At 40.8% G+C, this 15,785-nt stretch overlaps 1 protein-coding gene across 1 annotated transcript in view; it reads right to left on the bottom strand.

Moving 5' to 3' along the window:
• Positions 1-13,922, bottom strand: part of UCP1 (uncoupling protein 1) — a 50,192-nt gene extending 36,270 nt beyond the window's left edge. Inside the window, 2 exon segments of the mRNA XM_064286259.1 lie at positions 9,345-9,505; positions 13,849-13,922. Of these exon segments, the coding sequence (XP_064142329.1) occupies positions 9,345-9,505; positions 13,849-13,922 (235 nt within the window).
• Positions 13,923-15,785: the final 1,863 nt, after the last annotated feature.

The raw sequence follows: 15,785 nt of genomic DNA, 5'->3' as shown, positions 1-15,785 counted from the left end.
TTGGAAAATGAACAATACCCTCCTGAAAAAAGACTGGGTTATAGAAGACATCAAGGAGGGAATAAGGAAATTCATAGAAAGCAACGAGAATGAAAATACTTCCTATCAAAACCTCTGGGACACAGCAAAAGCAGTGCTCAGAGGCCAATTTATATCGATAAATGCACACATACAAAAAGGAGAAAGAGCCAAAATCAGAGAACTGTCCCTACAACTTGAACAAATAGAAAGTGAGCAACAAAAGAATCCATCAGGCACCAGAAGAAAACAAATAATAAAAATTAGAGCTGAACTAAATGAATTAGAGAACAGAAAAACAATTGAAAGAATTAACAAAGCCAAAAGCTGGTTCTTCGAAAAAATTAACAAAATTGATAAACCATTGGCTAGACTGACTAAAGAAATACAGGAAAGGAAACAAATAACCCGAATAAGAAACGAGAAGGACCACATCACAACAGAACCAAATGAAATTAAAAGAATCATTTCAGATTATTATGAAAAATTGTACTCTAACAAATTTGCAAACCTAGAAGAAATGGATGAATTCCTGGAAAAACACTAAAAAAAAAAAAAAAAAAAAAAATTTTTTTTTTTTTTTTTTTACCTAAACTAACACATTCAGAAGTGGAACAACTAAATAGACCCATAACAAAAAAAGAGATTGAAATGGTAATCAAAAAACTCCCAACAAAAAAAAGCCCTGGCCTGGACGGCTTCACTGCAGAGTTCTACCAAACTTTCAGAGAAGAGTTAACACCACTACTTCTGAAGGTATTCCAAAGCATAGAAAATGACGGAATACTACCCAACTCATTCTATGAAGCCACCATCTCCCTGATACCAAAATCAGGTAAAGACATTACAAAAAAAGAAAATTATAGACCTTATATCCCTCATGAACATTGATGCAAAAATCCTCAACAAAATTCTAGCCAATAGAATCCAACAACACATCAAAAAAATAATTCACCCTGATTAAGTGGGATTTATACCAGGTATGCAAGGCTGGTTTAATATCAGAAAAACCATTAATGTAATCCATCACATAAATAAAACAAAAGACAAAAACCACATGATCTTATCAATTGAGGCAGAAAAGGCATTTGACAAAGTTCAACACCCATTTATGATAAAAACTCTTACCAAAATAGGAATTGAAGGAAAATTCCTCAACATAATAAAGGGCATCTATGCAAAGCCAACAGCCAATATCACTCTAAATGGAGAGAACCTGAAAGCATTTCCCTTGAGAACGGGAACCAGACAAGGATGCCCTTTATCACCGCTCTTATTCAACATCGTGCTAGAAGTCCTAGCCAGGGCAATTAGGCTAGACAAAGAAATAAAAGGTATCCGGATTGGCAAGGAAGAAGTAAAGTTATCACTATTTGCAGATGACATGATTATATACACAGAACCCTAAGGAATCCTCCAGAAAACTACTGAAACTAATAGAAGAGTTTGGCAGAGTCTCAGGTTATAAAATAAACATACAAAAATCACTTGGATTCCTCTACATCAACAAAAAAGAACATCGAAGAGGAAATAACCAAATCAATACCATTCACAGTAGCCCCCAAGAAGATAAGATACTTAGGAATATCTCTTTCCAAGGATGTAAAAGACCTATGCAAAGAAAACTACAAAGCTCTACTACAAGAAATTCAAAAGGACATACTTAAGTGGAAGAACATACCTTGCTCATGGATAGGAAGACTTAACATAGTAAAAATGTCTATTCTACCAAAAGCCATCTATACATTTAACGCACTTCCGATCCAAATTCCAATGTCATATTTTAAGGGGATAGAGAAACAAATCACCAATTTCATATGGAAGGGAAAGAAGCCCCGCATAAGCAAAGCACTACTGAAAAAGAAGAAGAAAGTGGGAGGCCTCACTTTACCTGACTTCAGAACCTATTATACAGCCACAGTAGTCAAAACAGCCTGGTACTGGTACTGGTACAACAACAGGCACATAGACTAATGGAACAGAATTGAGAACCCAGACATAGATCCATCCACGTATGAGCAGCTGATATTTGACAAAGGACCAGTGTCAATTAATTGGGGAAAAGATAGCCTTTTTAACAAATGGTGCTGGCATAACTGGATATCCATTTGCAAAAAAATGAAACAGGACCCATACCTCACACCGTGCACAAAAACTACCTCCAAGTGGATCAAAGACCTAAACATAAAGACTAAAACGATAAAGATCATGGAAGAAAAAATTGGGACAACCCTAGGAGCCCTAATACAAGGTATAAACAGAATACAAAACATTACCAAAAATGATGAAGAGAAACCCGATAACTGGGAGCTCCTAAAAATCAAACACCTATGCTCATCTAAAGACTTCACCAAAAGAGTAAAAAGACCACCTACAGACTGGGAAAGAATTTTCAGCTATGACATCTCCGACCAGCGCCTGATCTCTAAAATCTACATGGTTCTGTCAAAACTCAACCACAAAAAGAAAACAACCCAATCAAGAAGTGGGCAAAGGATATGAACACACATTTCACTAAAGAAGATATTCAGGCAGCCAACAGATACATGAGAAAATGCTCTCGATCATTAGCCATTAGAGAAATGCAAATTAAAACTACGATGAGATTCCATCTCACACCAGCAAGGCTGGCATTAATCCAAAAAACACAAAATAATAAATGTTGGAGAGGCTGTGGAGAGATTGGAACTCTCATACACTGCTGGTGGGAATGTAAAATGGTACAACCACTTTGGAAATCTATCTGGCGTTATCTTAAACAGTTAGAAATAGAACTACCATACAACCCAGAAATCCCACTCCTGGGAATATACCCTAGAGATACAAGAGCCTTCATACAAACAGATATATGCACACCCATGTTTATTGCAGCTCAGTTTACAATAGCAAAAAGTTGGAAGCAACCAAGGTGTCCATCAACGGATGAATGGGTAAATAAATTGTTGTATATTCACACAATGGAATACTACGCATCGATAAAGAACAGTGATGAATCTGTGAAACATTTCATAACACGGAGGAACCTGGAAGGCATTATGCTGAGCGAAATTAGTCAGAGGCAAAAGGACAAATATTGTATGAGACCACTATTATAAGATCTTGAGAAATAGTAAACCTGAGAAGAACACATACTTTTGTGGTTACGAGGGGGGGAGGGAGGGAGGGTGGGAGAGGTTTTTTTTATTGATTAATCAGTAGATAAGAACTGCTTTAGGTGAAGGGAAAGACAACACTCAATACATGGAAGGTCAGCTCAATTGGACTGGACCAAAAGCAAAGAAGTTTCCGGGATAAAATGAATGCTTCAAAGGTCAGCGGAGCAAGTGCGGGGGTCTGGGGAACATGGTTTGCGGGACTTCTAAGTCAATTGGCAAAATAATTCTATTATGAAATCATTCTGCATCCCACTTTGAAATGTGGCGTCTGGGGTCTTAAATGCTAACAAGCGGCCATCTAAGATGCATCAATTGGTCTCAACCCACCTGGAGCAAAGGAAAATGAAGAACACCAAGGCCACACGACAACTAAGAGCCCAAGAGACAGAAAGGGCCACATGAACCAGAGACCTACATCATCCTGAGACCAGAAGAACTAGTTGGTGCCCGGCCACAATCGATGACTGCCCTGACAGGGAGCACAGCAGAGGACCCCTGAGGGAGCAGGAGATCAGTGGGATACAGACCCCAAATTCTCATAAAAAGACCAAACTTAATGGTCTGACTGAGACTAGAGGAATCCCGGCGGCCATCCTCCCTAGACCTTCTGTTGGCACAGGACAGGAACCATCCCCGAAGACGATCCATCAGACATGAAAGGGACTGGTCAGCGGGTGGGAGGGTGACGCTGATGAAGAGTGAGCTAATTATATCAGGTGGACACTTGAGATTGTGTTGGCAACTCTTGTCTGGAGAGGGGATGGGAGGATAGAGAAAGAGGGAAGCTGGCAAAATTGTCAAGAAAGGAGAGACTGAAAGGGCTGACTCAAGAGGGGGAGAGCAAGTGGGAGTAGGGAGTGAGATGTATGTAAACTTATATGTGACAGACTGATTGGATTTGTAAACGTTCACTTGAAGCTTAATAAAAGTTATTAAAAAAAAAAAGTAAGGAGCAGTAGAGAAGTATAAATTTCTATTACAGAATGAATTCTGATGTTTCTTGGGGGTGGTCACAGAGAGAAGATAACCAACATGCCCTCCCACCATCTGTCAGGTGTGTGCCAGGGAAGGTACCCTGGTCATAAACATCCTGAGAGGAAGGGCTGCCTGGCTGTCTAAGTGGCCTCTCCTGTCAGGGCTATATAGAAAACACTTTGGAATACTTGCAGTTCTCAAAGGGAAAACTTGACTATTAATATGTGTGCCTAGCAACACATAAATTTGTGATGGTCGTTCAACATGAGTAATATAGTTGATGCCACCAAATTGTACACGTGAAAAATGTTAAATTGGCAAATGTTGTGTTATATGTATTTTTACAATGAAAAAAATTATTTTACCTAGCACAAATTTTAACAAATTGCAGTGTCCAAAGCTCTCAGAGTTTCTTTAAACATCTGAGAATCAGATAGGTTAGAAACTAAGATTGCCGGGTTCAAATTGAGTAAAGCTTAAATATTTCGAGTCTCAATTTCCTCACCTGAAAAATGAGGGATTTGGACTGGATAATCTTTGAGATCCCTTGAAATATTAAAGTATTATTCTGTAAATACGCATTTTTGTCATGCTGTGGGTAGAACAAGAACATTTTTGTCATCATTGCCAACCAACAGCCATTCAGAGCTTAGCCTCCTGGTCATTTGGCTGTTACCCCAATTCTGCCAGCTGTCCTAGGCAAACTACTGGCAGCCATTTGGGCTGAAATAGGACAGTCTGGAATTTGGGGACTTTCTTGTCCACCAGTACTTCTCAAGTACTGGAGGTCACTCTCCAAAGCAAAATGATGCCATTGCAGCAACAACGGGTGCCATGTGCAACGTCCATGATGAGGACAGACAGGCAGGTTTCTAGTAGTACAAAAAAAGAGGGTTTCTAGACCAGAAAACAAATGCACGACCAAAGCTGTTCTGTTCACTTTAAGGTTAGTAGAAGGGAGGGGGACTCTGTCCAGAAAATAAAGACTCAGGTGCTCCAGATCAGAGCCTAGTCATTTACTATTCTAGTCTCCCTAAGACATTTCTAGTCTAAAATAGGATTAAGCCTTAGGGAGTTTTTAAAATTTTTTTGGTATATTTATCTGTTTTTTAGTATTTCTCTTTAACCAGCAGTAGCAGATGCCTGGCATGTGTGCTGCTGTTTCTCATTCCACAGCTATTGGTGGTCTGGCTAACTGATCAATGGCACCCTTTTTTCTTGAGTCCAAATAATGTCTAAGATCCTTACCAGGACCTGGCTTACAATTTAAATTTATCAGCCACACTTGTGTTGGGCTTGCAACTGGGACACTTGTCGCCAGGCGAATAGTGATGCCTTCAAGAGTATCAGCCCAGAGGTTGGAATCATTTATTAGACGTCTGATGGTACACAGCATTATTACAAGATCCTGTCATAAAGCTAGAGTCCCTCCTCCATTCTTCCCTGCTAAGGTATTTTGCTTTGGTTTAATCATTCATTTGTTGTTGTTAGGTGCCATCAAGTAGGTTCTGACTTATAGTGATCCTATATACAACAGAACGAAACATCGCCCAATCCTGAGCCATCCTCACAATGTTTGAGCCCATCGTTGCAGCCACTGTGTCGCTCCATCGCACTGAGGGTTTTCCTCTTTTTCACTGACCCTCTACTTTACCAAGCATGATGTCCTTCTCCAGGGACTGGTCCCTCCTGATAACATGTCCAAAGTACACGCAAGGAAGTCTTACATCCTTGTTTCTAAGGAGCGTTCTGGCTGTACTTTCAAGGCAGATTTTTTCGTTCTTCTGACGGTCCACGGTATATTCAATATTCTTCACCAATGCCATAATTCAAAGTAAGCAGTTCTTCAGTTTTCCTTATTCATTTTCCAGCTTTTGCAGGCATATGAGGCAATTGATAATACCATAGCTTGGGTCATGTGCACCTTAGTCCTTAAAGTGACATCTTTGCTTTTCACCACTTTAAAGAGGTCCTTTGCAGCAGATTTGCCCAATGCAATACATCATTTGATTTCTTAACTGTGCTTCCATGGGCACTGATTGTGAATCCAAGTAAAACGAAATCCTTGACAACTTCAAACTTTTCTCCGTTTATCATGATGTTGCTCATTGGTCCAGGTGTGAGGATTTTTGTTTTCTTTATGTTGAGGTGCAATCCATACTGAAGGCTGTGGTCTTTGATCTTCATTAGTAAGTGCTTCAAGTCCTCTTCACTTTCAGCAAGCAACGTTGGTTCATCTGCACATCACAGGTTAATGTCTTCCATCAATCCCGATGCCATGTTCTTCTTCACATAGTCCAGTTTCTCAGACTGTTTGCTCAGTATGCAGATTGAATAAGCATGGCGAAAGGATACAACCCTGACACACACCTTTCTTGATTTTAAACCACACAGTGTCCGCTTGTTCTGTTTGAATGACTGCCTCTTGATCTACGTACAGATTCCACATGAGCACAATTAAGTGTTCTGGAATTTCCATTCTTCACAATGTTACCCATAATTTCTTATGATTCACACAGTTGAATGTCTTCGCATAGTCAATAAAACACAGATAAACATCTTTCTGGTATTCTCTGCTTTTGGTCAAGATTCATCTGACGTCAGCAATGATATCCCTCGTTCCACATCCACTTCTGAATCTGACTTGAATTTCTAGCAGTTCCCTGTCAATGTATTGCTGGGAGTGTTTTTGAATTATCTTTACTAAAATTTTACTTGCACATGAAATTGATGATATTGTTTGATAATTTCTACATTCTGTTTATATTAATTTACATTCATTCATTTATATATTGATTTAAAAAAAAAAACACTTGAACCATGCTTTTTTACTGAAACCGTATTGTAAGCAGTGGTCCTGTTTTCAGGCTATATATGGCTACTAGCGGTTGATGTTTGGTGCTGAGAGCTTGAGTCCTACCAGTGATGGCCATTGTTGTAGGAGGGAGAAGGAGAAAATCCTGAGTAAGGCTGTCCCTGGGAAAACTTCTGAGCAAAGCAAAGATTACTTTTGACCCTTTTTGCATTCTCATTCACTCCATAGCATATGTTCAGCATCAGTTTTTTGTCAGGCATTCCTTTATCTTTCTGATCCTTCCCCTCCTCCTCCCCGAACTCAGTCTCTGTATGTTGCGGGGAGTCTTCAACCCATACTTGCTCTATCCCTCTCTAAGTGCTACCCACTCCCACCTCTTTCAAACCCGAACTCCCAGTTTTGCCACTGTTGCATTTTCAGTTTCAGAAACCTTATGGGACAGCTCTACTCTGTCCTGTAGGGTTGCTATATGTCAGAATTGACTTGACGGCAACAGATTTTTTTTGCCGTTGTTGTTGTTTGTTTTGGTTTCAGTTCAACTATTTTATACTAATGAGTAAATTATTGTGGTCCCTGTATAAAAAAAGGTTATTAACCCAAGCTGACCCAACCCAAGCATTTTCAGGTGGAGCAAGAATACATATAGAGGTCCTATGCCCATTCCCTTCTCTTCCCATCCTGGTTTCGTGGTTCATCATGAAGAGCCTTAGGCATATGTGTATGACATCCCAGCTTATACAGCAAAGCTCCAAAACCCACCCTCCAAACATGCAGGTTATGCACACACTTCTGCCCAAGGGGGCCCATGCCTAGGACAGATGGATTTGGTCTCAGGACAGGAGGAAGCCCAGGCAGGCCCTTGGAAGGTGGCTCCTGGCTCCTGGAGTGTGGTCTGGACGCAGGAGGGCGGCATAGCTCCACGTGGCCACAGTCGCCTTGGCCCCTCAGACCCCCACAGGAGGCAGCATGGCCAGAGGAAGCCATCACTAAAGCCTGGGGCCCGAGATAGGACAGCACTTGCCCAGGTCTGAGGACACTGCTGAACCCAAAAGGCTCCCTCATTGGTAGCATTCAGGCTGTGTTATAAAGTAAAAATATTAAATACAGGAAGGGTAAAGAATAGATAACTTTGGGTTAGAGTCTGCCTACTAGTTCCCCTAATGGGTTTACTGAGCTTTTCTTTCCTCCTCTTAGTAACTTTAGGATTCACTACAATCTTCACGTTTGTTTTTTTCTTACAAGGGGTTCAACGGAAGCTGTAGTTAACGTGGAAAGAGGGAAAGAAGAGAGAGAAGGCGTCAAGTTGGAAATGGCAGCGATTTGCATGTCCAGTCAACCAGTTGCCTTAGAGTCAATTCTGACTGGCGGCGACCCCATGTGTGTCAGAGTAGAACTGTGCTCCATAGGGTTTTTAGTGGCTGGTTTTTCAGAAGCAGATCAACAGGCCTTTCTTCTGAGAAGCCTCTGGGTGAACTAAACCTCCAACTAGGTTAAGAGCCAAGGGCATGAACCATTTGCACTACACAGAGACACGGCCAATTGAAAATAACCAAACCTGTTGCCATCGAGTTGATTCCGTTAGATTGTGACCCTAGACGACAGAGTAGAACTGCCCCATAGGGCTTCCAAGAGCACCTGGTAGTTAGCCTCTGTAGCTCTTAACCAATTAAAAATAGAATGTGAAAATTTCTAAGGGGGCTAGCTTACCTTACCTTGATGCTTTTGAAACCTGGCCTAGCTGTTTTATTCAGTGAGCTCATTGTATCTTTCTTTCACTTAAGTACTCTCTTACACACCTAATTTGAGAGAAGAAAATTACCCAGGTTTGTCTAAGGGCTCAGTGGTTAAGTGCTTGGCTGCTAACTGAAAGGTCAGCAGTTCGAACCCACCAGGCACTCCGGGGCAGAAGGACGTAGCAGTCCACTTTTGTAAAGATTTATAGCCTTGGAAACCCCATGGGGGCAGTTCTACTCTGTCCTATAGGGTCACTGTGAGTTGGAACTGACTTGACGGCAACAGGTTTGGTTTGGTTTTGGTTGTCTGCTGGTGGTGCTGTCTGCGAGCTTTCATAGTGGAAGGCCTGCCCTGCATGGGTTCCTCTGTCAAGGTTGAGGTTTTATTCTTTTAAAAGTAGCACCCTTGAATCCGTAAATAATTTTCTCATTTAATTTGGATCATTTTTAGCTTTAATTTTCTCTGTTCAGAGCTTTAATGTTTTTAAAGGAGCTGTTAGAGAAGCAATTGAGGTTGTATTCTCTGCAGAGAAAATAAAAAGTGCCCTTAGAGAGGTGGATGATCTTTAGAAGGTTGAAGAATGGTTTGACCTGGATCAGCTTTTGGAGGTGATTGGGGGAGGTGACTATAGAAACACTGGCCTCTACCGTGTTTCTCCACGAGCATATGGTCACCAGGGGTGGCCTCCAGGGAAGCTGCTGTGTCCCAGGCTGGCATCCTCATGGGAGAGTCCCAGAGGCACACCTTCAGTGGAAGGTTCTGTGACCTTCGAGGCAGCCTGGCACTCCTGCAATATGGCTGTGGCTGGCTGTAGAAGGGAAATTTTTCCAGTTTAAGGCCATGAACCCAGGAGGAAACTACATTTTAAACAGAAATGAAATCCTGTGGAAATATTTAATGTTAGGTAATGTTTTGTCATAAAGGAAGTCATCTTTTTTACATTCGATGTTTTCTTTTGTTCCTTTGGTTTCCTGTCTCTACAAGGCACAGAATTAAGTGTCTCTCTCTACTGAGTGCTGCCTGAAGCAGATGCTTTTGTCAGGCCCTTCTTGAAAATGTCATTTCAGTTACACTTGAATTCAAAGCTCGGCCCTCCTTTTCTGCCCTAATTATCTTAAGCATTAGGGAGAAACGTGTCCTTTTAGTTCTGAATGAAGACGTAAAACTTCAAGCAGAATATATTGAGTTTGAGTCTCAAAGTCAATCACAGGGAATGGTTGTTAGCCCAACATTAGCCCCTAGTGGGATTAAATAGAATAACTAACTAGGTTATGTGGGATGTAACTGTATGGGTATTAACTGGAGGCTTTGAATTGGGTCTGCTCCGTGGCAAATACAAAGGGGCCATTAAGAGTATTATTTAAAGATGTATCTCCCAGCTGGAAAGTCACTAGCTTTCTGTGAAAAAAAAAAAAAAATTCAGTGAAGGTGGAGCAATTTATTATGGTTAATAAACTCCTCTTTCTCTTTCATTTTATCCTCTCATTGTTGCCATAGTGAATGGCATTTAAGGACATGAGAAACAAAACAAGAACAGCCATATATAAAAAGAGTGACAGATTTGATCTCATAAAAATTATACACTATTGCATAACACATGACACCAAAAGTTAAAAGACAAAAAGAAAACGTTAAAAAATAAACCAGAGACTGAGGAAAAAGTACCAACTACCATAGATGGGCAAAGAACAGGCAGTTTACAGAAGAAATCTAAATGACTAATGACTGTTCCAAAAAATATTCAACGTTCCTGTTATTGTTATTGTTTTTTTTTTTTTTTTTATCAAGTCAGCCCCATGGCGACCCCATGCACATAGGTATGGCTTCCTGGTTCTGGCCATACCCATAATGGGATGCAGACTAGACAGTGTTCCATTGTGATCCACAGGGTTTTCATTTGCTGATTTTCAGAATTAAGTTGCCAGGCCTTTCCTCCTAGTCTGTCTTAATCTGGAAGCTCCAGTGAAGCCTGTTCAGCATCGTAGCAACACACGAGCCTCCACTGACAGACGGGTGGTGGCTGTGCATGAGGTGCAACTCTCCAGTATGAGAGAAAATAAAAATAAGATAAAGTAACATTTTTTTCCACTTATTGGATTAGGAAAGTTTAAAAGATTGTTGACTTCAAAATGTTGGCGACGGTGTAGGAGAAGAGATCGCGAGCTGTAGATTGGAGTGTAGACAAGGGGAATATTTTGGAAGGCTCACTGGCAGTCCCCGTTCAGATTTCAAACGGGCATGTGCTTCGTTCCAGCAATTTTACTTCTTCAAATTTGTTCCAAAGAAATATTCTTCCCAATTCTCTCTACAGTAATACTCATTGCCTCAATGCTTACAATAAGAAAACACTGTACAAAGTAAAAGCCTATCTTTTACTGGGAGGAGGGTTAAATAAATTATGGAACTTTCCCTTTCTATGGAGTACTGTGCTGCTGTTAAAATAAAGTAGGTAGATCTGTATATAGGAGCCCTGGTGGGGCAGTGGCTAAGAGCTACGGCTGCTAACCAAAAAGTCGGCAGTTCGAATCCATTGACCACTCCTTGGAAACCCTGTGGGGCAGTTCTACTCTGTCCTCTAGGATCCCTATGCGTCGGAATCAACTTGACGGCAATGGGTTTGGTTTGGCATATATACTCACGTGGAAAATCTACATGACCCTTAGGTGAAAAAAATCAAATCACAGAAAGACTTTTAGTTTAATCTCTCTCTTTTTTTTTTTTTTTAGGCATGTGTATATGTGCATCAATGTCTATATAAATTCCCAAAATGGATGGACTTGTCTGCTAATAGTGTTTACCTCAAAGGAAGGGAGTAAAAGTTGACGTGTTAATAAAGGAAGACTTTCCAACTTCTTTCTATATATTTTTCTGTTGGCGAATATGGGTATTTGTTTTCTATTGTTCGATTTTTGTATTACATGTATGTAAAGAATAAACAAAAATAATTACATCTTCATGCAGATGCACTAATGTTAATAAATGGAGACCTCTGTAGGACAGATTATGTTGTTGTTGTTAGGTGCCATTAGGTTGGTTTCCACTCATTGCGACCCAAAGTACAACAGAACAAAACACTGCCCAGTCCTGTGCCATCCTCACAATAATTACCAAGCACGGTGCCTTCTCCAGGGACTGGTCTCTCCTGATGACGTGTCGAAAGTACAGGAGATGAAGTCTTGCCATCCTCACTTCTAAGGATCATTCTAGTTATACCTCTTCCAAGCCAAATTTTTTTTTTTTTGATAAATTTTAGAAAGTTTAAATTTAGCATAGCAGCAAGGCTTAGCCAAATGATAAGTTTTTCACCAGTTGTGATTAATAAAAAAAAAAAAAAAATCAGCGAGTGGGTAAACATTTTGCTAGGCAAATGAGTGGATCTGTAATTTCCCAGGTAATCCACACCCTTCCCTTGCCTTATCAACCCCAGAGTCATGCTGTTTACTCAGGGCCTCTGGGATGAGCTGTGACGGGTAGGGTGGGGGCAGAGTTGCAGGGAGGGCAGCCTAAGGAACTCCAACCATCATGCCTGCTCACCACACTCTCAGCCTGGCCCAGCTACGATGAGACAATTTATTCTAAGGTAGTCATTTCTGCTCATCCCTATTTAGAAATGTTACCAGAGAAAATGCCATCAGGTCTTGTCTTCAGTATAGGAAAGAATTCAAACGCTGAGACAAATAGTGCCAAGTGAGCTGAGGTTTATTAGCTAGTAGAGGGTTAGTATCGAAAGTACACTTGACTAGGGAGCGTCAAGCGGGCTACTCAGATAGAGAGTCTGAGTGCCCCAATACAGTCGTTTTCTTAGGGCTTTAGACCCTTTTAGAAAATAAATATCCCCAGGTAAACTCTACTGCAGCAAACATTTACAAGTCCCCTAAATGCATGATACATCTTCTAAGACCCGCTGTTGAGAAAAAAAGCCCAGTGCCTTATCCCAAAAGATTTCGTGCTTTTATGTTTTTGCTGGGAGCCAGGCTGCAAGGGCAGCCTCTCTGCACCCACTGCCCCCAGCATAAACATCAAAGAATCCCTGAAAAGTCAGGAGGAGCCAGGCTGCAAGGGCGGCCCCTCTGCACCCACTGCCCCCAGCATAAACATCAAAGAATCCCTGAAAAGTCAGGAGGAGCCAGGCTGCAAGGGCAGCCTCTCTGCACCCACTGCCCCCAGCATAAACATTGAAGAATTCCTGAAAAGTCAGGAAGAGCCAGGCTGCAAGGGCGGCCCCTCTGCACCCACTGCCCCCAGCATAAACATCGAAGAATTCCTGAAAAGTCAGGAATATCTCTGTCATCTGTGTTATGTTTCTATTTCATTTTCAGCCTGTATATAGCAGAATGTATAAGCATAAAATTCCATTATAGATTTAGGGACCTTTGGACGGGGGGCGTCCTACTCATAATCCCCTGGTGAAATCTCGGGTAGGGACAGCCCGTGTGTTACTTGGGGATCAACATGAAGTTGTCTTAGGGGAAAAACAAATAGCTCGACTATGGAAAACAAGAATAGGATGGTGAAATCCTGGTATTTACCAAGGCCCTTTTTGTGATTAAACCACCACCCACACATGACCCCATAAAAGTGGAAAAACAAAAGGCAGTGAGTTCTCTCAGCCAATCTCTCAGCCAATTACAGGTCAACTTTCTCGTCCACCCCGCTCACTGCTGCGCTTGACTGGTCTTTGGGTATAGAGATTGGGCTAATTGTCCTTGGCATAATCGTGGACAATATGACGTAACCCAAAGTGGCTGGGCTTCAGGAACTTGACCACCCTGGACAAGATGGACAAAGCCTATGTAACAATGATTTTGCAAAAAGATTAATTGTTATAAAAACTGTGGAAGGTATTGCAAGATTAAGCATAAGTGTAAAGCAATATGAAGTCAATTATTATTTTGTGTAAAAATATATCAACAAAATATTCTCTTCAATTAAACAAAAAACTCATTGTACTTGTGTATGTATGCGGAACTGTACTATGTGTCACTTGGAAAATTATGTCTCTGGGAAATGATGTTTATGATTATGTCTTGTACTGCCCCTTTATTGATCATGCGATGTTATGCTTTTGTAAGCTTATGATATAAAAGACCATGTAAAAAATAAAGAGCAGAGCCTTCCTTTTCTGCAGAATGAAAATATAAGACACTCTACCGCTCATTCTTTTTTCGCCGAACTCTACCCCTCCTCTGGTAACCCTGTTCATTGCTGAGGCTGGCCCCCGGCATGTTTTCATGGACTCTTCCAAATGTCTTCTCAGCTTAAATGACCATTTCTCTGAATTATTTCTTCAAGAACAACCCAGAGAATTCAAGTGTTACTTCCTTATTTCTTTCCTTGCTCTGATGTACAATTCTTTATTTCTCGTGTGAAGAGATTCTGTGTTGTATTACACTGGAAATACCTGATACTTTGATAAAAAATATAGATATGAATCTATAATACAAATGTTAAGTCCTCAAAACAAATATCCGATGTTAAGATGTCCTTTTCGGCTTTTGATAAAATTTCATATTGACGACATATTTTATACCAAACTTTCTTTCATTGCTGAAGACTCAGAAATCAACACTCTTCTCTATTTCTCACTCATAGGTCTAAATTTGGGGCAGGAGTTGAGGGAGTGATTGAAATATCACACCTGGCTCATATATTTTGACGGAATAGCAAAGGAGGCCAAGAATTATGCACTTAAATCAGCAAGTGGGAAAATACACTGTAATATCTTGGATAATTTTGGTTCCTTATCTCTTACAACAGCAAAGGGTTCTAAGAAATAAATCTAGAGATGGAAGCAGTGACTGATCATCAACATTCTTAAGTGACTGCTTATTATCCTGCAGGAAGTTGTGATGTTGAGAAGTTCTAAGAAGGGGAAAACATGATTATATTGAAGTTTTAGAAATATCATGAAAGCAGCAGCTGGGAAGAGTAACTATAGGTTATGAAGAAAGGGACTAGGGACAGAGAAAAAGTCCAGTGGCTGCAATTTAGCAATCTTTGCTGTAATCCAAAGGCTTGTTTCAAACTCTTACCACAAATATTCACATATTGAAAGTGTGGCATCAGTAACTTCCAGATTTGAGCATCTCTTTCTTGCTTGATAACAATTGGTTGTTGTTGTTTTCAGGTACCACAGAGTGGATTTCAACTCACTGTGACCCCATATGACAGTGTTGAACTGTTCCATCGAGTTTTCTAGGCTGTAATCATTACAGGAGCAGATTGCCAGGTCTCACATGGAGCAACTGGGTGAGTTGAAACCAACAACCTTTCGCTTGTCAGTCAAGCCCTTCACTGTTGCACCACCAGGTCACCAACAGATGGATAGGTCATTATATCATACACAGACTGACCAATGGTCAAGAGGCCACTTTGAATGACTGTCTTCCAGTTATAAAAAATGGATTCAAAATACAAGCCCATTGTAGTTTCAGTGTTGAGGACTATAAATCCATAAGCAACCTTCCATCAGAGCATCAGCCTTTGAGTTCCTCTTTTAGGTCACTCACTGGGTATAAGTGTTGGACCACTGGAAACTGTGTGAAAGTGTCAAGAAGAAGCAAGATGCTCGGAGTCTGCTCAGTCACCAAGCTGAGATCTGCTTTGTTCTTTTAAGTAAAAAAAGCATTAAGTCTCCTCCTGTCATGTGACAGTTTGTTGAAATTGCTACTTTTGTTTAAGAATAACCTATAAGAGTGCAGTCTGGAATGAAGAGAAGAGATCAACTTCTAATACATGAACCTAATAGAACCTCCTACCACTGGTCTGTCAGTTTGTTGTGCTGTGGTGGCTTGTGTGTTGCTGTGATGCTGGAAACTATGCCACTGGTATTTCAAATACCAGTGGAGTCACCCCTGGTGGGCAGGTTTCGACAGAGCTTCCGGGCTAAGACAGACTAGGAAGAAGGACGTGGCTATCAACTTCTAAAAACCTTATGAATGGCAGTGGAACATTGTCTGTTATAGCGCTGGAAGATGAGTGCCTCGGGTTGGAAGGCACTAAAAAAAGACTGGGGAAAAGCTGTCTCCTCAAAGTGGAGTCAACCTTAATGACATGCATAGAGTAAAGCTTTTAGGACCTTCATTTGC

This window comes from Loxodonta africana, chromosome 5 (genome assembly GCF_030014295.1).
Source record: "Loxodonta africana isolate mLoxAfr1 chromosome 5, mLoxAfr1.hap2, whole genome shotgun sequence".
Taxonomy (NCBI): domain Eukaryota; kingdom Metazoa; phylum Chordata; class Mammalia; order Proboscidea; family Elephantidae; genus Loxodonta; species Loxodonta africana.
Note: the sequence above shows the minus strand (reverse complement) of the source record. Positions and strands in the feature narration are given on the sequence as shown.